Source organism: Volvox carteri, assembly GCF_000143455.1.
Source record: "Volvox carteri f. nagariensis unplaced genomic scaffold VOLCAscaffold_7, whole genome shotgun sequence".
Taxonomy (NCBI): Eukaryota; Viridiplantae; Chlorophyta; class Chlorophyceae; order Chlamydomonadales; family Volvocaceae; genus Volvox; species Volvox carteri.
In genome coordinates, this window is record NW_003307550.1 from 1984599 (window position 1) to 2010150 (window position 25552).

At 56.8% G+C, this 25552-nt stretch overlaps 4 protein-coding genes across 4 annotated transcripts in view; 3 read left to right on the forward strand and 1 right to left on the reverse strand.

The window, feature by feature from the left end:
* ssa11 (uncharacterized protein) overlaps positions 1–2633 on the forward strand; it is a gene marked incomplete at both ends in the record, with an annotated part of 7186 nt that extends 4553 nt beyond the window's left edge. Inside the window, 4 exons of the mRNA XM_002947637.1 lie at positions 429–571; positions 1349–1536; positions 1930–2053; positions 2468–2633. Of these exons, the coding sequence (XP_002947683.1) occupies positions 429–571; positions 1349–1536; positions 1930–2053; positions 2468–2633 (621 nt within the window). The remainder of the gene's footprint in view (positions 1–428; positions 572–1348; positions 1537–1929; positions 2054–2467) is intronic.
* A 1620-nt stretch (positions 2634–4253) lies between these two features.
* VOLCADRAFT_103589 (uncharacterized protein) lies at positions 4254–8049 on the forward strand (the record flags this gene model as incomplete). Its single annotated transcript, XM_002947638.1, has 6 exons — positions 4254–4289; positions 4949–5740; positions 6026–6188; positions 6639–7060; positions 7259–7382; positions 7788–8049. Coding segments are annotated over 6 exons (1797 nt in total), but the record flags the coding sequence as incomplete, so codon positions are not given.
* Positions 8050–9337: 1288 nt separating this feature from the next.
* On the reverse strand, positions 9338–12765 carry VOLCADRAFT_103590 (uncharacterized protein; the record flags this gene model as incomplete). The annotated part of the gene is made up of 4 exons (XM_002947765.1): positions 12420–12765; positions 9930–10367; positions 9812–9871; positions 9338–9445 (listed from the first exon to the last, which is right to left on the reverse strand). Exons 1-4 carry the CDS (start codon positions 12456–12458, stop codon positions 9338–9340), a joined length of 645 nt encoding a protein of 214 aa, XP_002947811.1. The 5' UTR covers positions 12459–12765.
* A 4459-nt stretch (positions 12766–17224) lies between these two features.
* On the forward strand, positions 17225–25242 carry VOLCADRAFT_88078 (uncharacterized protein; the record flags this gene model as incomplete). Its single annotated transcript, XM_002947639.1, has 10 exons — positions 17225–17407; positions 17513–17526; positions 19109–19157; positions 19680–19899; positions 20571–20724; positions 21205–21378; positions 21660–22117; positions 22770–23027; positions 24581–24613; positions 25220–25242. 10 exons carry the CDS (start codon positions 17225–17227, stop codon positions 25240–25242), a joined length of 1566 nt encoding a protein of 521 aa, XP_002947685.1.
* Positions 25243–25552: the final 310 nt, after the last annotated feature.

A 25552-nucleotide genomic window follows, 5' to 3' on the forward strand; every position in this document is an offset into this window, starting at 1 on the left:
CCCTGTCCCCCACGGGAAAGGGTGGCAGCGCTTGCGGCTGTTGGGGGAGCCGGGAGGGAAGCGGCAGGGGGGTTCCATTCGGTGAGCCGCATAATGGAGCAGCACCGTACTGCACCGCACTGCATATCCGCTCCATTCACCTTGCGCAGCCTTCGCTCTGTAGTAATTGGTGTGTTTGCAGACTTGCTTCCCGTACATCTTTGTAATAAGTAAAGCCTCACTTGGTTGCCAGTGAATTTCCATCCTCGGACCCCTCGTGGCCTCTGAATATCTGCGCCATTGCCGCGGTCCAGGTTGTAATGTGAGATGTGATTATGTATGATATCAATGATATCATGTGGTATCATGGTATAGGATGCTTACTGTGGAAGTGATTGGACCCCTTCCTGCGGCTTATCTTGCAGGTGGTGACTCGTGTGCTCAGCGAGATGGCCACCCCCAACGTGGTGGCTCAGCACTACCTGTCCTCCCCGCTGCTCATCCACGGCTACAAGTTCGACCTGCGCATATACGCGCTGGTGCTCAGCTGCGACCCGCTGCGCGTGTTTCTCTTTCATGAAGGCCTCGCCAGGTGCGACCACAGATCCGCCGCCGTAACCCCTCTCTCTCTCTCACTCTCTCTCTCTCTCTCTCTCTCTCTCTCTCTTTCTGTCGCCTTCCTTCTTTTCCCTTTCCCCTCACCTTTTTTTCAGCTTTCTGAAAACCCAACCTGCTGAAAATGTACCCGTCGGGCCGGCCCTCTGCATCCGCATTCCATGTTCCCAGACGATCGTATCCTGTAGGCCGTATCATCATCACGGGATCTGACATCCGCCGATGGGTACTCTTCTAAAGTTGTGATACAACACAGATCCAGCTCCCCTCACGTTCCTAGACCCAAACCCTGTGTGCCGCTGATCCGTGTGTGACAAGCCTTCCGTATTTTCTGCTCCTTCACCCATCCTTCATCCATGGGTTGGTAAATTCTTACGACTTCCTGCAGTATCTGCGTTATCCTGGAGTGCATCCGCTTATTTCTGGTACCAGCATCCTCTGTGTTCTGTCTGTGGTTCGTCTCCCCCCCCCAGGACCATCCGCACCCTATTTTAGATGTGGTGTTTTCCTTACTTCACATTTATACATATAGGTTTCCACCGCAGCTGGTATTATTATTATTAGCTGGGTGTACAGGTATCTAACCCTGGGCTGAGGAGAAGCGGTACCGTAGGGGATCGTGCTTACAACTTGAATGTGAAGGAGGGCGATCGGTAGCTTACCTCTCGAAAAAGGGTAAGCAGCAGGGGCACATGCGCTTTTCCACCTACCGCGCCTGGCCGTGTCTTCTTCGTTTGGTTTGCTGGTCCCTCAGGATCTGCACGGAGAGGTATTCCCCGCCCAAGGCCTCCAACCTGGATGTCTCCTTCATGCACCTAACCAACTACGCCGTGAACAAAAAGAACGAGGCGTTTGTGGCGGCGGTGGCGGCCAATGCCGACGGCGGCGAGGACGCCAGCAAGTGGTGTTTGGCGCAGCTGCGAGCGTACCTGACATCGCTAGGTGCGCTCTACCGACCCACGGGTCACCCAGTCACCTCCTTTTGCATGTATCTGTCGGCCTGTGGGTCGTCCTGCTGCTCTAACAGGGTGGGGCCCACTTAGGAGAGGGGGACTCGGGGGGCGTCGGGTCCTTGTTTTCTTCCAGTGTTTTACAACGAGCGCGCTCCCTGGAGCAGTCTAGCTCGAGATGAAGGGTGCGGAATCACCTCCTCTACCCTTCCCTGCGTTTCTCCTACTCCAGTATTGATGTAAGTAATCTTGGGGGCCTGCCAGGCCTTGGAAAGGAGATCCTCGTGGTCCGCTTCTTCCCCTTTCGCTCCACTTCCGCTCCTGGCTCGTCCGTCCTCCGCAATTTTCCGCCGGCTCCGGGTCTCTCTTTCTGGCGGCCCCTCAGGTCACAGCTATGACAAGGTGTGGGGGGACATCGGGGACTTGATCATCAAGTCGCTGTGCAGCGTGCAGCCCATACTCAGGAACAACTACCGCTCCGTGCTGCCTCCGGACAACGACGGCTTCAGGTACAGTGCAGACGGAGAACTGAGAACCGGGGAACCGAAGCTTTCTCTTGGTTTGTTTATTTGTGTTTGGGGAGGAGGGTCAATATGCCTATGGGTAATTTGTATACACGCCTTTCCACGCAACCGGACAGCCGAGGCGTGGATATTGGGGTTTGTGCTGTCGCGGTGTCCCGCGCCGTGTGCAGCCAGTGTGGGCGCTTGGAAATGAGGATAAGCAGCGTCCTCGGCACCCGCGTCGCATCCAGCTTCCAGATGTTGTGTGTGTTTTGCGTCCGGGGTTTCGCAGCTTGTATACTGGCTGGCCTGGGGCTTTTCCCGGTACCCAACTTGGGCCTCATCACCTTACTCCGTCGCCTTTCCTAAAAATCTGCGCCACTGCTCCGTGTGCCGTACACTCTTGCCGTACATGTGCAGCTGCTTCGAGATTTTGGGGTACGATGTTATGCTGGACGATCAGCTGCGTCCCTGGCTGATTGAGGTGAACCACTCTCCTTCGTTCAACATTGACTCTCCATTGGACCTGGCCATCAAGGAAGAGCTCATCACACAGACCATCAAGCTGGTGCGTGTTTGTGCATGTGTATGTATGTATGTATGTATGTATGTATGTATGTATGTATGTATGTATGTATGTATGTATGTATGTATGTATGTATGTATGTATGTATGTATGTGTGTGTGTGTCGAACGTCGACAGTTGTTCCTTCACGTATTCTTGCATCATTCGCATCGATTTGCATCGTCTCTTTCTCCACCTCTCCCTCCGAACCTCTACAGGTGCGTGTCGACCCCAAAATTATCGCCAAGACCAAGAAGGCGGAGAAGCGCGCAGCCACCAGTCGCTTGTTGGAGCCCATGCATGTCAAGAAGCCGCCGCCGGGGCGACAGGGGCCACCTGCCACCGCCGCCGCCGCAGGCGGTGGCGCGGCCAGCAGCGGCGCTGGTGGCGGTGCTGGTGCTGGTGGCGGTGGCGGCGGCGGCGGCAGCAGCAGTACATCTGCCCAGGCGGATGCTAAGGGCGCTGCCGGCGATGGTGACGAAACCTCTGGCGGGAGTGGGGCCGGCGGCGGCAGCGGCGCCGGCACGACAGGCTTTTTGAAGCCGCGGACACCTGAGGAGTACGAGGCTTGGCGGTGAGTGGGGGTACCGAAACCGCGCGAGTACGGGGCCGGCATTTTTTCTTGGTTGTGTATGCTGTGGAGCGATCCATCCCCTCGCGGCAGGTATAGGTATAGGCAGGCTGTCTATCTGGACAGGCGGACGATCTGGATGGGAACGTGTTTGGGAGCCACCTGACGACCCGGAGACGTGGAGTGAGTGCTGGCCTCGAGGCCACGAGCGCCCTCGCACAGCGTGTTTAAAACCCACCCCATTTCTCACCTTGTTCCCCACTCTCCCCTGCAACCACCCTCCTGGCGCGTCTGTCCGCGTCGCGGTCCTTCACTTCAACCCGCCGGCTGCTGTTGCCCGACCTCCTTCGTGCCGCCCCTCTCCTTCGCCTTCTTCACGCCTGGCCCTGCCTCACCTCTCGCCTCGCGTGGCTCGTGTCGCAGGGCCAAAGTGTTGGCTGCGCGGGAGCGCTACGAGGCCAAGCACATGGGCAACTTCACGAGGATCTTCCCTTCACCCGACTCGGCCAAGCAGGCGCTGTACGAAGAGCTGCTTAAGGCACGGACTTGCAGGGCGGGTGGCCGACATCGCTGCACTCGCTGAGGGCCCTCCGCAGCTGTATATAGCAATGCACGCAAATGCGCACTTTCACTCAACACACCACCACTGTGCGGTCACACCACCACTGTGCGGTCACACCACCACCGTAAGGGTCTATGTGATGGCCCCTGCGCGCCTGCTTCATCTCAAACCCCCCAGTTGGAGTAGCTCTGTGTGCGGCTCTGTGCGCCTCCGTGTTGCTTAAAAAAATCCCTGGACGGCATTGACTTCCCAAGGAAATAAATCCCCCGTATGCTCCTTTGTTCTGCTTATTGCTCGTGGCTTTCACTTCCTTTCCGATATCGTTGCTGCATGCCGCTGCCCTCTCCCACCCGACCCATTACACATACATAAATACATAAATACAAACACAGGGCGCCAGCGAGATCTTCCAAGCCTCCTTCCAGGCGCGAACGAAGCGGTCGGACGCGTCGGATGAGAAGAAGAAAAAGGTATGTGCGTTTGTATGTATGTATGGATAGGTGGAGACATGGAGAGCGCGCCGTCGCGTCGTCATCCGCGGCGTGTAAGGACCCCAGCCCCGAACAACGAGGACACCGCCATCATCTATCCGAGGGCATGTGCGCAGGATCGAGCCCAGGGGTCGCTGATTTAGATGAAAGCCTTCTCTCCAGCGGCACCCAAGCCGCGTGATAAATCGCTATAGCCCACCACGCCGCGAACGGGAATGGATCGCGCTGACTGGCACAGAAACGTGCGGGACTGCGGCCTGCCTATCGATCAGTGCCGCTCCCCGTTGCATCATTTGCCTGTCGAACTCCACATCCTTCGCTCCCCGATGGCGGCCCCCTCGCGCGCGTATAGTGCCTTCTCCAGGCCTCACCATCTCCCCGTTCAGGCTCCCGGTACCTCCCTTGTCCTCTTCCTGCTCCTTCCCCTTTCGGTTTTCTTGTCAGGCCCCCCTTCCTACCCATCATACTTCACGCCGTCCGCGCCGCATACCCACATAACAACCCCTTCTCCTGCCGCCGTCAATACATCACATCCGTTGCCGCGCCGCCCTCCACTCCCGCGCCGTGCCGTGCCGTCGCCGCGTGCCGTCGCCATAATACCGTACCGTAATTTCCGCCACGCGCCGCACCACCTGCCGTACCGTGTTCCATCACGTTACGTCAGCTCCCACCACCGGCACCGGCGCCTCCACCACCATCGCGGCGTCCGCAGGAGGACCTAGAGACCGAGTCACAAAAGGCGGAACGTCTCAAAGCCAAAGCCCACCGCGATAACTTGGCGCAAAAGGCAGCGGAGCGGCGAAAATTCAAGCTGCTGGAACAGCAGCGTGCACAAAGCATGCAGATTCCTGGTTACCTGGCCTCGCCGCAGCCGTACTTGCAACTGCCTGGCGGGGCAGCGGCGGACTCGCAAACGGCGCTGCCGCCAGGGCACCCCCTGTACTATATGCTTGGGCCGTACCAGTACGACGCGGCCATGTTCCAGCAGAGTTACTTGCAGGCGTACTTGCACGGCGCCGCTGGCGGCGGCGGCGGACAACGCTTGTCGGAGGTATTTGGTGAGCGCAGCGACGGCGCCGTCAGCGCCAGCAGCAGCCGACCGGTGTCGGCGCTGAGCAGCGGCAGCGCGGCGGCGGCAGCAGCTGCCGCCGCTGCGGCCGCGGACATGGCGGTGGCGCCGCCGCCGCCTATCAGGATCTACTCGGGCCCACTGGCGCGCGCGGCGGCCGCCGGCGGCGGCGGCGGCAGTGGCCAGCGGCCCGGGTCGTCCACGGGAACCAGCGGCCGCAACAGCCCGATGTCGGCCGGCGGAGGGGGACAGCAGCAACAGCAACAGCAACAGCTGCAGCAGTTGCAGATGCAGATGCAGCCCCAGCACGCAATACAGGAAGGGCAACAAATTCAACTACAACATCAACAATCGGGGGCTTTGCCCCTGCAACCCTTTCTTGGCCACCAACGGCGGCCTTCCTCGGCCGCATCCCGCGCCAGCGGGGGCATCGGGGTTGGCTGCGAAGTTGGGGAGTGGACTGAGCAACCTGCTGCCGCCGCAGCCGCCGCTGCCGCCGCTTCCATTGCCGCTGGGGCAGCCGCCACCGCCGGCCGCGGTGGCGTCGCTGCAGCCGCCGCCGGTTCCCGTACTGGTTCGCCCTCCACAGCCTTGCATGGAGCTTCTGGACCTCCTGGTGCTATCCCCGCGCTCCGGAGCAGCGGCGGTTCCGTCAACGGTATCACCGGCAGTAGCCACAGTTTCAGCTACGGCCACACCACCTCCCACCAACACCTACAGGACCTCCAGCAGGCCAACGGTGGCGGCGGCGGCGGCGGCGTTGGCGGGCTTGCCGTCGCACAGGCGCAGTCCGTCCGACCCGTCTCCGTTGGAAGCGCACACAATCACGTCCGGCACGCCCACAACAACACCTTCGAGACTACCGGCACTTATTACGCCGCAGGTACGGCGGGGTAGCGGCTGCAAAGTCCGCGTGTGACAGGGTCGTGCTAATGGCTTCTGGGTGCGGATCTTGCCTGTTATCAATATCCCCGGCAGGAAGGCCGGTAGGCCGGCAGGCCGGCAGCCCGGCAAGGCATTTCGTGCAGGGAAGAGTGATGTCAGTTGATGCCTGTTCAAGCCGCTCCGCCCACGGGGGCCCCGTCATCACGAACGGAGCAGGTTACCTCTTTTTAGCACATTTTCCTTTTCCAGCTATGTGTTTTTCCAACTGCGTGGTCATAGCTGCTGCAGTCTACTTGGGCGTTTGCCTCCGTTATTGGCCTGCCTGCCCGTATGCGCTTTGCAAAATTGTAGTCATGTCACACCCCCCACACACCTTTCTTCCCCCCACCCCCACATCCCAACCCCCATCTTCTACCTCCGTCTCCGTCTCTACGCGTCCGAACTGCAGGTTTCTCAGGCGCCCAGGATCTTGGGGCTGGGGAGAGGGACCAGCACAGTCAGGGGACCGGGCCGGGGTCGGGGCCGAGCCCGGGTCGGGGGCTTGTCGTCAGCGGCAGCAGACCACCTTCCGCCACTACCGGTCCACTTACCAGTATTCGTGACAAGCTTCAGCCCGGCGCCGGCACCGCAGCCGGCGGCGGCGGCCATACCGGAGGCGCCGGCGCTGGCACCGGCCCCTCCCGCAAGCATTCCTTCGCAGCGGCGTTAAACGCAAGCAGCATTGCCGCCGCTGCGGCATGGGATGCTGCCATGGCGGCGACGGCGGCGGCGGCGGGCCAGGACCCCGCCATGATCATGCAGTACCTGGGGTTCAATCGGATGCGGCCCGAGAGCGCGAGCCAGCGGCTGCGGCCCACGTCAGCGGCCAGCGTGCAGCGATCGCCATCGCCGTTGGGCGCGTTGCCGTCAAGCACTGCAGGAATTTCGGGACTGGGCCCCAGCGGCGGCGGCGGCGGCGGCGGCAGCCCCGGTGTTAGCATCAGCCGTAACGGCAGCGGGCGGTACGGTAGCGCGGACATGTTTGCTCTTGGCCTGACGGCGCATGCTTTTTTGCAACAGCCACCGCAGCAGCCGCTGGTGGTTGTAGCGGGCATTTCAGGGTCTGCTATCCCCGGTAGCCCTAAGGCGGCCGGCGGCAACATGGCGACGCCGCAGTCGCCGCGGGTAGTGCCTGGCGGAGCAGTCGTACCCGGTGCGCCACCGGGGTCCACGGGTATAGGTGGTTTCGGAGCAGCTTCGGGCTTGGCCGTGGGTCCATGGGATAACGGCAGCAGTGGGAACGGCTTGGGGCTGGCCGTTGGCCCGGCATCAGCAGTAGCGAACGCAGCCGCGGCGGCGGCCACATCGGGACGTGCGTACAAGCAGTCACGTGCTTCAGGGGTGGCGCCGTACGCAGTCCTTGCGGCGCGTAATGGCAGCAGTGCGCAGGCGCAGGGCATGGTCAGCGGCGGGATGGGTTCTGCGCCCACGGGCTCGCAGCAGGGGGCCCTGGGTTCCAGCCTGGCCGGCCCGAAACGGCGCAGCGACAGCGGGGTCGAGGAGGAGGAAGGACCGGCGCCTGTTTTGTACCAAGCTCTATCGGTTCCCGATCCCGCAGGCGCACATTCCTCGGAGCGGTACAACGGCGCCGGTGTCACCGGCCGACTCTGGTCGGCGGCGCCGTCAGCGTCGTCGTCGTCGTCGTCAGCCGCTGCGGGAGCGGCGGCGGCGGTGGCGACCAGCGCTCGTCAGCGGTCGTTCACCGGCGCGGGCTCCTACGTGCCAGTGGTGGTTGTCACAGGGATGACGGCGGGGGCCCCAGGGGCCTCCGGCGGCAACACCGCAGGTGCATCCAGCCCCAGCAGTGGCTCGCTGTCGGCGCGGCCGCCAGTCTACCCGCCGGCGGGTGGTAGCCCCGGCTTGCGCGGTGCTTGTGCGCCCAGCTCGGGCCGGGCTAGCGGCGTCGGCGGCAACGGTGGACTTGGGAAGGTGGGTGCAGGCGGCGGTGCTGCTACCGGTGGTGGCGGCGGCGGCGGCGGCGGCGGCGGAGCCGCCGCCGTTGCTCCGTCAGGGCGGCTTTCCACGGGCTTCCCACCGACAAACCTTGTGCCGTCGTTCCCCGTCGCAATGTCCGCACCACATGGGAGTCTGGGCGGGATGACTGGAAGCCTGGGTTCGCGCGGTGGCGGCGGAGGTGCGGTTGGCGGTAGTGGCACTAGTATAGCAGCGTTGCAGACCGGCATTGAGGGACTGCAGGTCACTGCGACGGGCTTAGACTTGGACTCACAGCTTCGGAGTGCGGCTCTCGCGGCGTTGAACAGGAAAGGTCTGGCCATCAAGGGTAGGAAAGTTGCGCAGCAGTGAGAACGAAAGTGAAAACGCAGTAATTGCAATAAATACAGGAACAGTATGCATGCATGGAGGTGATCAGATCGGGCAGTGGAGTGGATTGTAGTTGAAAGGAAAGCGGGGGGAAGGGGGGAGGTGTTGGACTAGGACGATGTCGTCTGCAGCAGCAGCAGCAGCTGCGCGCGCGAGAGAGAGAGGGCGCAAGTTGTGCTCGGAGGCATTACCCTTTGTTGACCACTTGACGTGGCGCAAAATCATAACCCGTCGCAGCCGTTGTCGAACCGCCCCGGGGGATGCAACGTTGCGTGTGTAAATTGTGTATGTCTCTATGTATGTATGTGTGTATGTATGTGTGTGAATATCCATGGTGGCGACTTAGTATTTTTAGTAATTTACCAGCGCGAATTTATTGTTGTTTTGCTACCCCGGCATTTCTTCCCGTTTTTGCTTGCTTGAGTCCGGAAAGGACCACGTGCGCGCACGCATGCGAGAAGTGTTGTATATTTGCTCCAGGCGGCTGATGATGGCGGGTTGATGTCTTGTTCTTGGCGGCCCCAGCACGCTGAGGAGCGTCCCGCATCAATTTATGCAACACAGACACAACATGCCGAAGGCTATATGCGTTCATTTGTGCGCGCGCCAGCGAGTCTTTGAGGAAGACGCCGGCGCCGACATCTGCCTTTGCTTTCCCTCACTTTTGCACATTTTTGCGTATCGGGACAAAGCAAGCCGCATGATCTGGTTTTAGGAGGAACCGAACACGGTGATCAAAACACATTCCTGGGTTTGCTGCTTGGCATGAAGTCGATATGTGCGCCTCTAGATCCGGTATCCCACTGTGTGCAGCGGTGCGGGTTGCGCCCTCGCCCGCGCCTTCGCCCTCACACCCACACTCGCCCGCACACCCGCAAGCGCACATACGCTCATCTGCATATCCGCGGGGACTATTGGGGAGGGGTGGAGGGCCCAATAGGTTGTAGTCTGGCCATAAGCACGCAGCGGGGAGCTATTTGCTTGCCTTCACGGCTACCCGCTACTCGCCTTCTCCATTCACCCTCCGTGACCGCAACATCTTTATGGTGTATGGTGTCTCAAAATGCTCAATATGAAAGTTGAAAACCGGACAGATGACAAGGCGCCTGCAGCGCGCCGTCCATGGCGCTCCAGGATAGCGGGAAAGCACATGGCGCGGTGGGGACGTAAAACGGACTGTTTTGCCCTGTTGGATTTCAGGGCAGTGTTCCAGAGCACACAGACGCTGATGATATACGGCGTTGCATTGTGTGCACGCACTGTAATTTTCGGTTCGCGGAAGCCCTTGCTCGCCTCGGAGCTCGAGAAGCCTATGTGCAGCTGGGGTGTCGTGCATTCGGCGGAAGGAGCACAGCACAACAGCAGTGCACCGACTTACGAACCACATGCGTATGACAATTTGTGGCGCTTGGTCTGGCCTGGAGCCTGGGTAGCTGTCCTGCCTTTGCCCCAGGACCCGCGCTGGCACCCAACCTGCCGACGACATCCCCTCTGGAACCCTCTGGAACCCATAGCCGGGCGGCTTTTCGCACGGTGTGCTGGTGGTTGAGATGTATTTCTGGACTGTTGGAAAGAATTCAGCTTTTCGGTGCCTGATTTTGCGGTAATACTCGTAAAGGGCAATGTCGTCGGGCAATGTCGCGTCTAGTTTGGTTGGGAGAGGATGACGGAGCGCCCCCGGCAAGGGGCCGGACGTGAGCTTGGATGTTGCGGAGTTCGGGTAAGTCCTGTGCTCCACATTCCCCGCCAGCAGGTGCTGCTGAGCGGCCTCGCGAAGGAGCTCATCGCGACGAGCAGGTCCGGAACCAAGACGGGCCTGGGTTTGGGGGGAGGGTGGAGAGAGGGAGAGGTTAAGGAGGACAAGATGGAGGAAGGAGGGCCGGGAGGGCGCGGGGGGGGCCCGGGGGGCGGGGGAAGGAAGTTCCGGCGGGGTGGCAGCACATTCCCATGTACACCCCCGCACCACATTTCCGAGTGAACATACATACATACGTACGTTGGGCCCGTTATGAATCTTCCTCCTGCTGCCTACCTTGGTGGCTCACGATCTATGGGGTATGTTCGGTAATAATCTGGGGTGCTCGCCTTTCTGCTGCGCAGCAAGCACTGCCGGGCGCATGGCCACATGGCCATCATGAGAGGACCCTGCGTCGGAATTCGTTTGGCCGTAACATTTTCCGCACAATGTCCCAGAGTTCGATCTTCGACACATGGCCAACGAAGGAGGTGTCTGCAAACGTGAAAGCTTCGGTGCGGATTAAGCAGCTGCCAAGTTGTTGCAATCAACAATGTTTAAAAAAGGTTTGACTTGCGCAAACCGAAACCGCATGCGGGTGAAGTGGGTTAGGAACGTGAAGCTGGACGAAGCGAACAGCCAGAGGACGCCGGAGTCTTCGAAATGTCTATGTCGGACCCGACGGTGGATGAAAGAGAAGATCTTATTTAATAAAGTAATTTTTGCGTATATGCCGTTGCCGCTGCGTATTAAATGTCCAGCGAGGCAACCTCACTGCTTTCAGGAGGAGCAGAGAGGAGCTGACTGGACTTAACTGGAGTTGACACTATTCCACAACAGTAATGAAAGCGAGCCTTTTTCCAAATAGGCAAAATTTTGTCGAGACCTCGCAGTCAAGTGTTTTAAGTTGTGGAAGCGTTTTAGTGAGCAGAACCCTTCCCACCTAAAGCCGCGAGGTAGAATGCCTGTTTTTTTTCTTTACTAATTCAGCCTTACAGATCAGCTGTTTGGATGTGACATATCGCTTGCCGTGCAAGGTGCAACTCATCTAAACAGCGAAAGGTTTACAATGACTGATATAAGAAAATATGAGAATATAATATAATTAAGGTATACGTATAAGATACATGATGATTGAGTTGTTGCATTGGGCGGCTCTCAAAACGACTTGCAAGTCGCAAGCATGTGATCGCTTTACATCAAAAGCGCCTTTTGCTCAGGTCATCGTACGCAGGGCTCTGCTTCCGCGTTTTAGCAAATAGGAGGCGTTATTACAAGGGGAATTAGCAACGAAGTCGGACATTCGCCGTCAGGCACAGCAGACCGTTCATCCTACTCCAGGAACATGCCCTGCACGCAGCAGAGAGCTATGCCAAACGAACTACGAGTAACCACCGCAACCGATCCTACCAAAGGACGCGTTGTCCAACGGGAAACAGCACTTTACATATCGCCAACCCAGCACCTCGAATTGGAACGAACCACCCTGTCTCAGGCAGCCCAGGCAGTGTCCAAGCACAGGTGTATGACATGCAGATGCTGTCAGCCCTGAACCTTGAGGCGGGATAGGTCGCCGTGGTCCCGCGAAAAATTACCAGTCGAACAAGGCTCCCTGTTGGTGGCCAGCAGCACGAGCTGCACGGGTGAGATGTCCGCACGCGTAGCTCCCCCTACTTAACCGGCCGGGAACGCTGTGTCACCGGCATTGTCGCTGACCTGGGAGTTAGCACTTGGGGGCGTCACTGAGTGTTGGGCAAGCAAGGTACTAGCCTTTCTTACCAGCTTAGGAGTAGAACCCCCCACTAATACGCGCGGTAATGACCTTATAGCGTACTACACAACCCTTAAATTGCCAGTTGAGAGCATTCTTAAGGTATTTGCCAAGCGGCTTGATGCACGGTGGGAGCGCCCGAATACCTTGGGTGACCCCCGCGTCTTCCCCATAGGAATTACCGGAGCCAAGGCGTGTCGCTATGTGAACTGGATGGGAGCTGCCCCGTCTAGGGTTGCGCGTCTCGATTGGTTGGAGCACACTTAAGGGACCATGCCCCAGCGACTTCATCATGTGCTCATGCGTTTTCGGTTAGGCTGTTGGGAGTTAGAGGTTAATAGGCCTAATGGGCGTGAGCGCACCGGCTTTGTGACTGTGGAGCGATTGAAGATGAGTTGCATGTTTTCGAAGAATGTCCCGCTTACAAGAGCATAAGGGCTAAGTATGATGGTGACCTAGTCCTTACGGGGCGCAGCATGCGCACCATTATGACTGAGGCGCCACCCCTGGCATTGGCCAGGTACCTCTCGGAAATTTGGGAGGCCAGGCACGTCGCGCTGAGGCGCTTCGCCCTGAAGCGGACGAGGGAGAATGAAGATGACCTCCCGCGTACCCGCATCAATACCAATACAACGTCCATGGGCCCCCCGGCTTTTACGGACACACCCGCACTTGTGTGCGGAACTTGTAACTTGTAACTTGTAACTTAACCCCCCATGCGTCCATGACGCGAACTCCCCAAATCGGCGAGAGGTGCAGAAGAAAACACCCAGCAGCCATCTCATCGTCCCCGGCAGCCATGCGGTATCAACGAATAGCAAGCTCCCTCATCAAGCAATAGGCCACGGACGCTGTGCCATTAGGACAGCGCCTGTTGAAGTTTCTTTTCCCCCTTTCCGAAAAGCTGCCAGTGAAGACCTAGCCGACGAGGACCACAAGGCAGGAGAGGGCGCAGAAACCAGCGGATGGATTATGATGAGCCTGAAGATAGACGCCCGGAGCATTGAAGAGACCGGCCAGTATGTCAGTACCGTATTGGGGCCAGAAGTTTGTTAGAGGAGCATCACCTGTCGTACTGACCGTGCCGGCCAGTGGCATGACTGTCCCCCGAGAACGGATAACATCCGCAAAGGGACGCGCAGCTTACCAATAGATACCGATACCCCGCGCAAAAAAATGACGCCATTCCTGCATCAAGGCTCTACGCGCCCTCTGGATATCATCAGTAAACTAGCTCCTCATCTTGGTCCCTTGTCGTCATCAAACAACTAAACGATATCTCGGCCTGCTGGTAAAGCAGGGTAGAGGTAAACCAGCCGCGCGCCTAGGTAATTCATAGGCCGGACATTCCATGCTTCATAGCCGGGCACATGAAGCTCATCTTTTGCTACATCGCCGCGGCAAATACGTCAAATCCGTTCAATTCGGGGTTTGCGCCCCGGTCGCCTGATGTGCAAAGCAGAGCGCATATATGGAAAGCGTTTTTTTGGGTTTCAATTTATTTCAAAGCAAGGAATGAAATTTAAAATCGTGCTAATAAATTATTCCTGAACCGTGAGGCGCTGGGGGCCCTCAGCCGTTTCCCAACAGACCTTCCCGATGTTTCTCAAGGTGAACTGCAAAGCCGGGCCACGGGACTTACTTAGGTGTTTCTTTGCGATGAGAAGCTTTCACAATAGCGCCGTCGCCGCCGCGTCTGTGCGCTAGTCAGAAATGCTGAAAATGTCCCATAGAGGCCTTTCACGGACTATCCACTCCATCCTTCTACCTTTGATTATAGATAACATTTGGCAGGACATAAACCTTGTTGCCCAGGAACGAGTTTGTAAGGACTTGTGCGCCCGGATGTGAATCCATTCCTATAACCCAAGGCCCAAAACTCGATGGAGTCCTTTTTAAGAATGTCGTCGGGTGCGTAAGCAACCTCCCATCCACTTCACGTAGCGACACGGCACCACACCAGGTTTCCTCTGCTGAATTTCCCCCAACGGCGTATTCCAGGACGTTTTCTGAGGCGCCCTGATGTCAAGCTCATCACTGGAACCCCATCCAGCAGCAGCAATAAACGCTGTCCAAACTCGTCCAGTCACCAAACAAAATATCCAGCCTAAGGATTGCCTTGGTCTTGTCTGCACGACTAAGGTCCGCACCCACGAGCTGCTTATAATCCTACCCTATGGTTTCCAGCATTCGCAGCACCATTGATGTGCCACCAACGTTAATCGTGGTCATGTCTGCTCATTAATGATATAATCTCGTTCGTAGCCACGCTTTAATGTCCGCAAAGGAGGAGGGTTGCTCTCTCCGATGCTTCCAGGACTGCTCCCAAAAGCAATGCAGCGGCCATTGCGAGGTCTCGGCAAAATGTTAACTATTTGGAAAAAACCTCGCGCTCACAACTTTCATAACAAGGTATTCAATACATTTATCGCCGGGTCCGGCATGGACTTTCCGAAGACTGTACTGATGTACAGCGCGTGTACAGGCACACAAGACCGCCAAACACGTCCCCTTAACATTCGTCAGGCTTCTGTTCATTAATCCTTGAAAAAATTAATTTTATTCATAACAATTGCAAATTATGTATAGTGTTTGAAACGTGCGAACTTCTTCTTTTCCGCCCCATATTATAGCCTAATTTTTGGTAATTTACGAAAATTTATCGTTTTAAAATTCACGTCGGCCCGAGCTAATTCGTAAGTTCTTAAATATTCTGTATCATCTGCAAATCTGAGATATCTTGTATTAAGACGTTTTGCTTGTTCTTACAGGCTATTTCTGGTAAGTACGCCAAAAATTACAAAGCACATTAGGCACCAATCACCTTTCACATTTTCCAAGCTTCATGCTTTTATTATCTTTCTATTATATACTAGCATCATACTGCCTTAAATTGCGTGCCAACTGGAATAGAGACACTTCAATTCTCGTCCATCCGTGGTGGCGGCGGAAGAGCTGCGGAAGCGCGGCCCATCACTAAGACCCATTGCCTTTCAAGGCCTCACGGAAACGCAAAAGCTCCTGGAGACAAATAATTATATTGTTTGAAAAACTTGTCTCATACGCCTCTGTATCAGATTAACATGCACGAGAAGGCGTATCGCTTCCCGCTGCGCCAGATCCCGCCCTTCCTGACAACTTGCGCCATCCGCCGCGTTCATTCAAATACCGTAAACGATTGCTTGGATTACCACACTTTGGTCATTTCAAGGGCTCCATAAGTTAGGTTGCCTGTGCATAAAACAATTGAAATTTATGAAGGTTCAGACGCGGAGAGAGAGACTTCGGGAAAGCTGTACGCGCTATGACTCAGCAGGGAATTGTCCCTTGCAATTGGTATGGCTTCGGCCCAACATCGTCACCGGCATCTTCCACTTCGTTGAACTTCATAGCTAACCTAGCAACACCTTTAGCTCAAGTTGAATATTTTTAAAAATCTGCATTTAGAAAACATAAACTTTATCCTGATCTGTTGATGCTCGTTGCTAATATATTCTAGGGAAAGCCGATTTATGAACGTCCCCGGTAATGCTATCTGTTAGGAAATGAAAATCAACCTGGCTGGCCACAAAACTGGACCGCAGCGGCTTGCGAGTACCCGGATAATAGCCATTGATAGACGGTGTTGCAAAGGGCAGCAGGGCTTTGACGTGGCGTGTCCGAAGTCTGACAGCGCGGATCATGGAGAAACGTCCCAGCACACAGAGCGGGTTTTTTACATGCAGCCCTGAATTTCGTTGCCTTAACGTCCTTGCATCATAATCCGCGAAAGCGCCATTCAATTTTCTAACTGGATGCTCTAGACCAAGCATGATCCGGATGCGCAGGTGGCAGCAGCGACTTATGGTAGCTGCACGCTCGCACCAGCTCTTGTCGCCTAAGGAAAGTTGGGGCCAGCCAGACGACGGATCGCCGCTCTGGTCTGAGTGCTTTGACATGGTACAAACGTTATGAAACCTTCAAAGTTCGTTTCTGTTTTCTGTTTCCGTCATCATCTCTGTCCTGCCTTCCCTACTCATGAACTTACATACGAAGAATTGTTTTGTGCATCGTCGTACTCCGGGGCCATGCATCGTCGTACACTTGGAGCCTACCTGCTGGCACGTGAGGAAGATGCATTTAAGTTCAGACATTATCATCCCCAAGCGTCTGCAAAACTGAACGCTGGAAGAAATGAGAATTTTCACTTCGGCAGCAACGCCAACCACAGCTGCGTGGCGTAATGCAGTGCGGCAGCTCATCATGAGCTGCGTGGCAGACGTCAGGAAGAAAGCAGCTGCTTCGTGCATTGGTGCGCTGCGCCGGCGACATCCCAAAGCTCTAGAGGGCTACTGACGTATCCGCCTACTGAAGCAAGCACTGCAAGCTACCGCAATGGAGGGTGGAGGGTGGAGGGTGGAGGGTGGAGGGTGGAGGGTGGAGGGTGGAGGGTGGAGTTCCTGAGGGGTGCTCTGGTGGTTCCTGTGCATGGCCTAAGGCTTCCTAAGGCCTTCACAGCCCCTGAAGAAGCGGGGTGTTTGCTCTAACCACTGATGACGGAGATGGTGCGATGCATATGTCGCACGATTTTCAAGAGTCTTGGTTTGTCCTCTGGCTGTGAATTGGCCTTTGGCACGGGCGCGCATAAATGGGGCGTTTTGTCGGAACGAAGCCCAGCACAGCCACAACATTCATCCTAACGCCTAGTGTTGGAGTTTGCCTCTGTCGGGAAACCATGTTTTTCCGGAAAAGAGATTGACTGTCCCGTCAGTTAACATCCGCCCAGGGCTGGAGTTTCAAGCACTCCTGGGCTGTAAGGCACTGCAAACGTTGGGGGATGTTCTTCTTGGGCGGGATGCGCTAGATGTGGTTATGCACACACCGGACTGGCCCTTGCCTTACAGAAGGAGCCATTGATTGAGTTGTTGTTATCTTTTGGGGCCGCCTTCGCGGTTTTTGAGTTCCACGGAAAGGATAAGGATTTGGTTGGGTCACACACACACACCTTCTTGCAAATTATGTCAGGCAAAGTTGTTATGTTCACGGGAGCGGTCACGGATGGACGATTAGCTATCGCCTGTTTTGCTTCTTTATCTCTTTCACTGGAAACTTTTGGGGCACAGGCTTCATCCAGTAACAACGTGCAGTTCCTGTCAGTATTTAATGGAGGACCTTCTGGCGGAGTCCGATGGCTTTCTTTCGCCTATTGGCAGATTCCCCAGTGGTTGTGGGTTTCGGAGCCTTCCCATGGATTCGTTTTCTGCTGTCTAGGCGACTCGCGTTGCCTGGTCTGGGTGGGTGTCTTGTTTGCCCTGATAGTCTCAAGTGCAGTGATAATGCACGGCCAGCTGGCCAGCTGGCTCTACTCCTCGTGAGTCTGGAACCCATTGCAACAACCACACACACACACACCCACACACACACACACACACACACACACACACACACACACACACACACACACACACACACACAGACCACAACGGAGAAGTGAGCCTGCAACAGCACACCAGCAGTTAGGTGCCGCTATGCCAAACATTGTGTTTCTGCTGACTGCAAGTCAGACCGAACGGTGTGGCCGTTATTTGCGCTGCTGCGGCAGTCTGCACCTAAGCAAAAGGACCAAGAAATAGACGACGAATTGTCGTTACATCCAGGTTCGTTAGGTGTTAAGTACCACGACACGGGACACTCGTTCTGTGTCCATGTGCGGACAAGTGTGAGCTCGACTAACTGCCGCACTCTGCCGCCAGTAGCTGCATGGATGCGGCACCGTTGCTGTCACTTCTATTCATTTAGAAAAGTATATGGTGCTGTATATGTCTCTGAACTTTTCCAAAAAAATGGTATCATGTTTTGTTGACTTGCCAGATAAATACATTACCTTTTTAAAAATTTTACCTGAAACACAAAGGTCTGTGAGACTATAAGTATATTTATATATGGCAAAATATTTTCTTAGCTTTTTATAAAGATGTATATCTGTCTAGAAGCCGTCTATCGACTTGTGTACGGGGCACGGGAAGCAAATATCATTTTAAAAATTCCCAATGACAATGTAGACATCTGTAAACCAATTTTTTAGCTTCCCAGGAAAACGAATAACCTTCCACTCATTGGGATATGGGACATCATGACTTTGACGATGTCGTACTTCAACAACGAGGTCATAAACACATGAATACACGATGCCTTAGGTATATGTATATATACATATAGTGGAGATATGAGATTGTAATACTACAATGTCGTCCTCAAAGGGCCTCTTCCGGCTCGGCAAGTGACCAGGGGCCCGTTGAGCAGCACCGTCGAAAAACGGCCATTTATCTAAGCATCAACAACTATGGCAGTCAGAGGAGTTTGGACGCGAAATTCCAGGTGAATGTGTCATGCAGTCTGGGTGCAAGTTTTGACATCCATACGCGAAACCAGCTGTTCTTGTGCTTCTCATAACCGCCTTCCTGGGATTGCACACATGAAGATGTATCATAATCTGATTACATAGACTTAATTGTTTCTACGCCCGCGCACTGATGGGTCCACCTCGCGTCCTTTCAAGCGCTTTCAGCGTTCCCGCATTCATGCCGCAGGGGCACTGGAGAAATCGTCGCCATAATATAACTTATGCACATGTCTGAAATCAGTTTTCTATGGTAGGGTACATGCGGTGTTTTCCTGCGGACAAGGCCCCTACTACCTCATGCAGCCAGGTTCTGCACCCGACGCGGGAAACACCGAAGCAGCAAGCGAACAGAAAGCTTCTCTAGCCGATGATCATGACGTCGTTCCTGGTAGTGCTGATGGAAGTGAAGCGGCCGGCGAGAACGCGAGCGATGGGCCGCAGCAGCCGTCTCTCCAAGAGCAGCGCTCACAGACAAGCCGTACACACTCTGGGCGTAACAAAAGGCGTGGTTGGAGTGCGGTTGAACTATGCACCTTAGCTTTGCTACACGCGGTTCATGGAAATAAATGGTGAGATATGTAAACACGATAACTGCCGTCGGGTGAAATGCTATATGCACTTAAGTCCCAACCCATACGTGGACTCAATCCTTTGCATTTTTTTGTGAAGGAGCGTCATCGCGCGTTACTACCGGAACCGACATGATGGCGATGTCAAGGTGCGTTCCTTACTGGACAGCTCCAAATGAAGCTTAATAAAATAATTAAAATAAATAAAGTGATCCTCTGGATACTTGCATGTTGAGCGGCTTGGACTATCGCAACGTACCTTTTGAAAGAAACGTGTTGTTCAGATTGTCCTTGTCGCGAAAAAAAGTCGCACGATGGACACGTTCCCAGCTGCAGTTAGAGGACAGCATTACCAACATGTTTCCAATGTCCAGTTTCTGTTCCGACTGCTGGTAGGGGCTTGACGGTACACTTCACACCGTACGTAATGATCATCGGCTGTAGTATACCGCACGCATTAATCTAAACCTCGCTATGCAGGACTAAACAACCATTCGGCTCGCGCAATTGAATAATGGGCCATTTTGGTTTGGAATACAAATGACCGTTCGAGTAACGAGGACGCCTGCCTGTTCGTCCCTACAGAAATCACTCACCACGGTGTTCCCCGAATATCCAACCCGCATCCCCATCACCCCCTGGATTACCCCCCACATCCCCACCACCGCCAGAACATCTTCCACAGTGCATTGCGATCCAAGCCCACCGACGCAAACAGCCTGCTTCGCACGTACGCCCAAGCGGTTGGGCCCAGCTGTGATGACCCTACAGTACGACAAGCTGCGTACGAAGCTGCACGCCAGCAGCATGGCAGTACACCGGTGCTCAGCAGCGCTGCTTCCTACTTCAACCAGCCGTTCTTGTCCGCCGCAGAGAGGGGCTTAGAGGGAGGTACGGCGGCTGGGGATAACACTTTTCTTACATGTCAACGTTGCCTCGCTGGTACTGCTGTACTTTTTTGCGGCTGTTGCTGCAGACGTCTGATAACGGACGCTTGTTTGTTCATTGATTCTCACGATGTGCCATATGCCGCGCGTAACTTCAATACCATATTTAAACTGTTTGCACGCCTACGTGAATCACAGTGCGGCATGTTGGGCATTTTTTCTTTTATTTCGCCGCACTGATCCAATGCCCCCATTAGGGGTCCACCTGGATGTGTGCATAATAACTCCCAGTCAGTGTCATGCCACGCAGCCCGCCCTAACTTCATGAGCCTGAATCCGTTGTGGACCCCCCCCCCCCCGATGACGTGTCGCGATGCAACTGTCCCAACCAACCCGACACCACCGCCATCACCACGCAAACGGGGTGTTAGCAACCACAGGCAGTGCGTCCCCACCTGGCGAGGAGGCGGACCCGGGCGGCCAGTGCGAATCTGAGGCTGTAGCCGGCGCTGCACAGCAGCAGGAGCAGCAGCAGCAGCAGGAGCAGCCACATGTGCCACCAGGCTCGGTGGTTCCCACGCAGGCGCAGCGGGGCGAAGCAGCAGACGGCAAGGAAACTTCCGTAAGTCCGCGCGGGGGAGGACCACAGCCAACACCGTCGCCTGCCCCGACCAGCCCTCCTCGGCGAAGTCGTCGCCTGGCTCCTAGGTCTGCGCATTCCACTGGTCAGACCTGGCCGGCGCGTGCCGCATCAGAAGCTAAGGGCGGCGGCGAAGGCAGCGGCGGCGCCGATGGTGGCGCTGCGGCAGCAACCGCAGCTGCGGCAGTGGTGAGCAGCCTGAGCCACGATATCTTGTGGCGGCTCCGAAATCAAAATGTTGCCAGCGCAGCGCGGACGAGACTCTCCAGGGAGGGCGGCGGCCCTAAGGAGGATTCCGAGGTCAATGTGAAAAGGGCGTGGGGTGACGAGAGCAGTGAGAACCACCCAGGGAGCCGGACGGAGGCGGCCTCTGCAGCAGCGGCGGCGCCGACGGCGGGGGGATTTGCAAGCAGCTGGACCCATCGTGCCCCGGACGCCGCAGCAGTACCGTTGCCGTATCCTGCTGCCTTGCTGACCCAGCAGCAACAGTATCATCATCATCAACAGCAGCTGCTGCTGCAGCAGCAGCAGCAGCAGCGTGTGACTCCAGCCCAGCTGCCCTCCTTCCAGCAACCCGCTCCACGCTGGGTCACCTCCGCCGGCGCTACGGCCGATCCACAGCGGCCGCTGCCACAGCTGCCGCCGCTGCCACCACTGCCTACAACGCAGCAGCTGCCGCCGCAGCCTCAGCAGCCGCAACAGCGCCAATCTCACCCGGAGGAGCTACAGCTCATCTACCGGGAACATAGCTGGACTGCAGGCCAGGGTCCTTTGTACGGCAGTCCTGGGGCGGGTTCACATGCCGCTAGCCTGTACGGCAGTCTGGGCCTCCCTTTGGGCGTGGTGGGCCATAATAACACTGCTGCGAGCCTATACACCGATATGACAACCAGGATGCAAATGCGGCCGACGCATCTGCTGACGCAACCGCTAATGCTGGCGCCGCCGCCGCCGCTGCCACTGCAGCAGCAGCAGCAGCTCGCCGCGACCATGTTGCCCCTGGGACTTGGTCGCGCCGCCGCTTCCACCGCGTCGTCATACCTGCCGCAAAGCATCTCCGGGGGCGGCGACATTGTCGGCGGTCTGGGGCGGCTGATTGAGCCCCTGGCTACCGGTGGCGGCAGCGTGCCCATTCCCGTCAGCCTCGACCCGCGAAGCAGCCATCGACTAGATGCGGCGGTCATGACAACAGCCTCTGCTCCCATGCGTGATCCGGAAATCGTAAGCTTGGCTTCGTCTGGCCGTTCAGCCAGCGGCGGTGTAGTCACCGCCGCTGGCGCCGGTGATGCCCAGCCACCAGACCCTTTGGAGGAGCTCCTGCGCGACCTGGAGAGCCCCTCCACCAGCGCCGCGTCACTGCTGGGCAGCGCCCGTCCCGTGGAGACTGGTATACCGCTGCGGCTGGTGCAGCGGCCGCGGCTGCCGGTGGATCCGTTGAGCCGGCCGCCGCCGCCAGGGCCGCCGCCGGTGCCCGCCGGTGGTCAGCTCGCCACTGCGCGGCTAACTGTCGGCGGCATAGGGCCCATCTCACCGCTGGGGACACGGGGGAGCTCAGGCGCTCAAACGGAGGCGTGGGCTACAGGTGAGGTAACGTGGGGGCGGGACGAGCACTCTGCAGTGCGCAGCTAAGGGGCCGGAGAGCGTCCGGTTGGGGTTTGCGGAACGCTGTGTATATTTGTGTGTGTGTGTGTGTATTTGTGTGTGTGTGTGTGTGTGAGAGAGAGAGAGCAAGGCTGCGGTTGATACACACAGGGGCAACACATATCTGTGAGGTCACACGTGCCGCACACGGCCAGGACAGGCCGGCCGGCCGGTGATGACTGGCCCACTGTCGTTAAGTTTATCGATTGCTTGCACACAACAGAGTATATACTTGCTGCCTGATCTTGACAGACAGCACTTCCGTACGATGTCGTACACCCCAGGTTTCCATTCCGGGCTCCCTCCGCATTTCACGGGCGCGTCTACCACTGTTGATGGCGTCTCCTTCCCATGTGCCGTTTCAACGGGCAGCGCAATTTCGATTGGACTTCACGGTTTGTATGACACAGGATCCCGCATAATGGACCTGATGGGCCCGGCGCCGCCGGCTGTCCCCTCGGCCCTCGGGGCCCGCAGCCGTATGCAGTCATCAGGACAGTTTTTTGCAATGCCTGCCGTTGCCTTTGCCGGCGCCACTGCTGGCGGTGGAGGCGGCGGCAGTCCTGCCACCTTCTCGTCCGCCGCCGCTGCAGCGTCTGCCAGCGGGCCGACCGTACCCTTCCTCTTCCCGGCAATGCCGTTGTTCAGCGGCGGCGCCAACCCGCCGGTGACGTCAGGTGACGCCAGCATTACGACTGTGCCCTCCGTGTGGCCGTGGGCCGGCGCTGGGGCAGGCAGTGGTGGTGGTGGGGCCGCCGCTTCGAATGTAGTCGACTTTGGCCGGGACACTTCCTCGCCCGTGGTGTCCTTGGAAGCGGGGTTGCGCCAACGCCGGTTCTGGTCCCAAGCCGGTCAGCAGCCGCAGCAGCACATGCACTTGCAGCACAATCCGACGGCCTGGCGTGAGACATTCGTGCCCGTCATACCTAACGCAACAGCTCTCCCTGTTATCAACCTTGATCCAGCCGGTCGCTACTATTCGCACCAGCAGCAGCCCCAACACCACCATTATCAACAACAACAACAGCAACAACAGCAACAACAACAACAACAACAGCAACAACAACAACAACAGCAACAACAACAACAACAACAACAGCAACAGCAACAAGAGCACCAGCAGCGACATCAGCAGCGGGGGTTGTGGCGGGCAGAAGGGGAGATATGGCAGCCGCCGCTGCCAGGCAACGGAGAGACAGCTGCGGCGATGCAGCGGCAGCAGCAGCCGCAGCAGCCACCGCCACGTTCAGGGCAGGTGAAGGAGGAAACGTAGCTGAAGGTCAGCGGCAGAATGGACAACGAATGCGGCCCCTGGCACATCTCAGCGCAGTTCCGGCAACCGCGCAAAGTCCGGGGGAACCTCTTTATGGCTACTGAGGATGGTGGACATTACAAAAGCTTGGGATGAGTAGTGGGATGTAAGTGTGTGGGGGAAATGGGTCTTTACTGTTGGATACCGTTTAGATGCCCGCTAACGGTGCACGCCGAATAGAAAGGCATTCGTAGGTACTGCATCCCCGTCTCGCGAAAGTGAGCAGCTGTCGGTGGGCCACCTGACGGCGACACGCCACAACAGATGGCAGCTGCGGTGCATGCGCAGGACCATGGCTTGCATGGCATATGTATGGTTTGTGCAGGCAGGAACAATTCCACGGCTTAAAAATCGCCGTTCGTCGTCTGCGCCTTCGCCGCCTGCGAAACATGCTGGAATGGCCCGTACATACGTGCTTGTGCGTGTGTCTGCGTGTTTGTGTGGCGTGGGTCTGCATGCATGTATATGCGCGTCCTAGTCCATTTATGGTTGTGTTTTAGGAGCCGATTCCCCGCTGCGGGCAGTCCCGCAAAGGCCATGAGCCAAAGATGAGTGGGCCCACCATCATTAATGTTATAACCGACATGGCTAGCGGGCGGGCGGACATCCACGCAACCCACCCCACCCCACCCCATCCAACCGCTCCCTGTTACCCCCCGCGGTCGCCCTGGGTCAAGAAATCCTCAAGTCCTCCGTCTTTGCATCCATTGGGCTATAAGATTATGCAAGTACGTATGGCAGGCTGTGTTGCACTAGATGCATTCGGCCGACTACGGCCGCCGGCCCACACTGCATCCAACAAGTGCATGAATCTGCCAGGATGATGCGATGTAGTTGATTTTGCTGCCTGCCTGGCCATCGTGTTGCGTCAGCCTGACGGGCTGGCTGACTCGGTGTTTTGGCAGCGAGGCAGCATCGCCCCCGTACGGCAGCGAGCGGTTGGTTCTACGTGTCAACCATAACCCTACTGCAGGGATGAGATGGGACGGGTCAGATGGCTCCTAGCGAGGGGCACCGCGGGCGCCGCGCGATCTCCCTGAAAGCCCCGATTTCGCCCTTCATAGCGCCCTCCCCCTCCCCCTCCCTCCCTAGGGAGCCTTCCTCTGCGCGTGTGTGGCTCGGGAAGTGGGTTGGGTGCTAGGCGCCTTATTCAGTTTGATGTATGCAAAGGCATACATATATACATACATTCATACCATGTGGGTGTTGAGCGGGTGTGGCTTGCCTGTCTCGTTAAGCGCATTGTCTTTGGTGCCCTAACAAGGGAATCGAGGCGCATGCAAACACACCCACACACACACAACCGTGGACGCACGCCTGATGGCCTACAATAAACAGGATGTGACTGTTGCGTTTTCGTGTCGTACGTTTCGGAAGTACATGAAAAAACGGAGGAGTGCCTTCCGCCCAGAATGTTGGGTTCGGTTGGGTTTTAAGTGCGGTTTGTGCTGCGCGGCTAGACCGCAGTTTCGTGACATAGAGAAGGGTTGATATGGCTATCCTGGCACTGCATGCGCGCCCGACCTGTAGTGTGACCCCAATCCAATAGCGGCAATCATAGAACAAGCGCAGGTGTAGAAACGGTACTTGCGTGCTCTCCCCCTCTCTCCCCCTCTCTCCCCCTCTCTCCCCCTCTCTCCCCCTCTCTCCCCCCTTTCCCTCCCTCTCTCTCTCTTTTTTTCTTTTTCTCTCTCCCTCTCTCTCTCTCTCTCTCTCTCTCTCTCTGTGGAGCCTGCATGTGCGTGTTTGCATAGTCGGGCGGCCGGATTATTCCACCTATACCTAGCTTCGAGCAACATTTCATACTATATACCACAGTTTTTACGCTGTGCTGGCTTGTCTAGTCTGTGTTTTTTTATTGCGCTCTGACTGTGGATAAGAAGGCATATGCAGCACGTGCCCCCATACTATAGGCTTTTCTGATGGCTTTGGGGGCACTCATGGTGCCGCCATAGTGGCATAGCAGTTGGGGCCATTACTGGCACCACGTCTGTGCTCTGACAGTCTTGGCTGCCCGGGAATTGAAATTGGCGCGTCGGAAAGACTTGGAATATTGGACTTCTC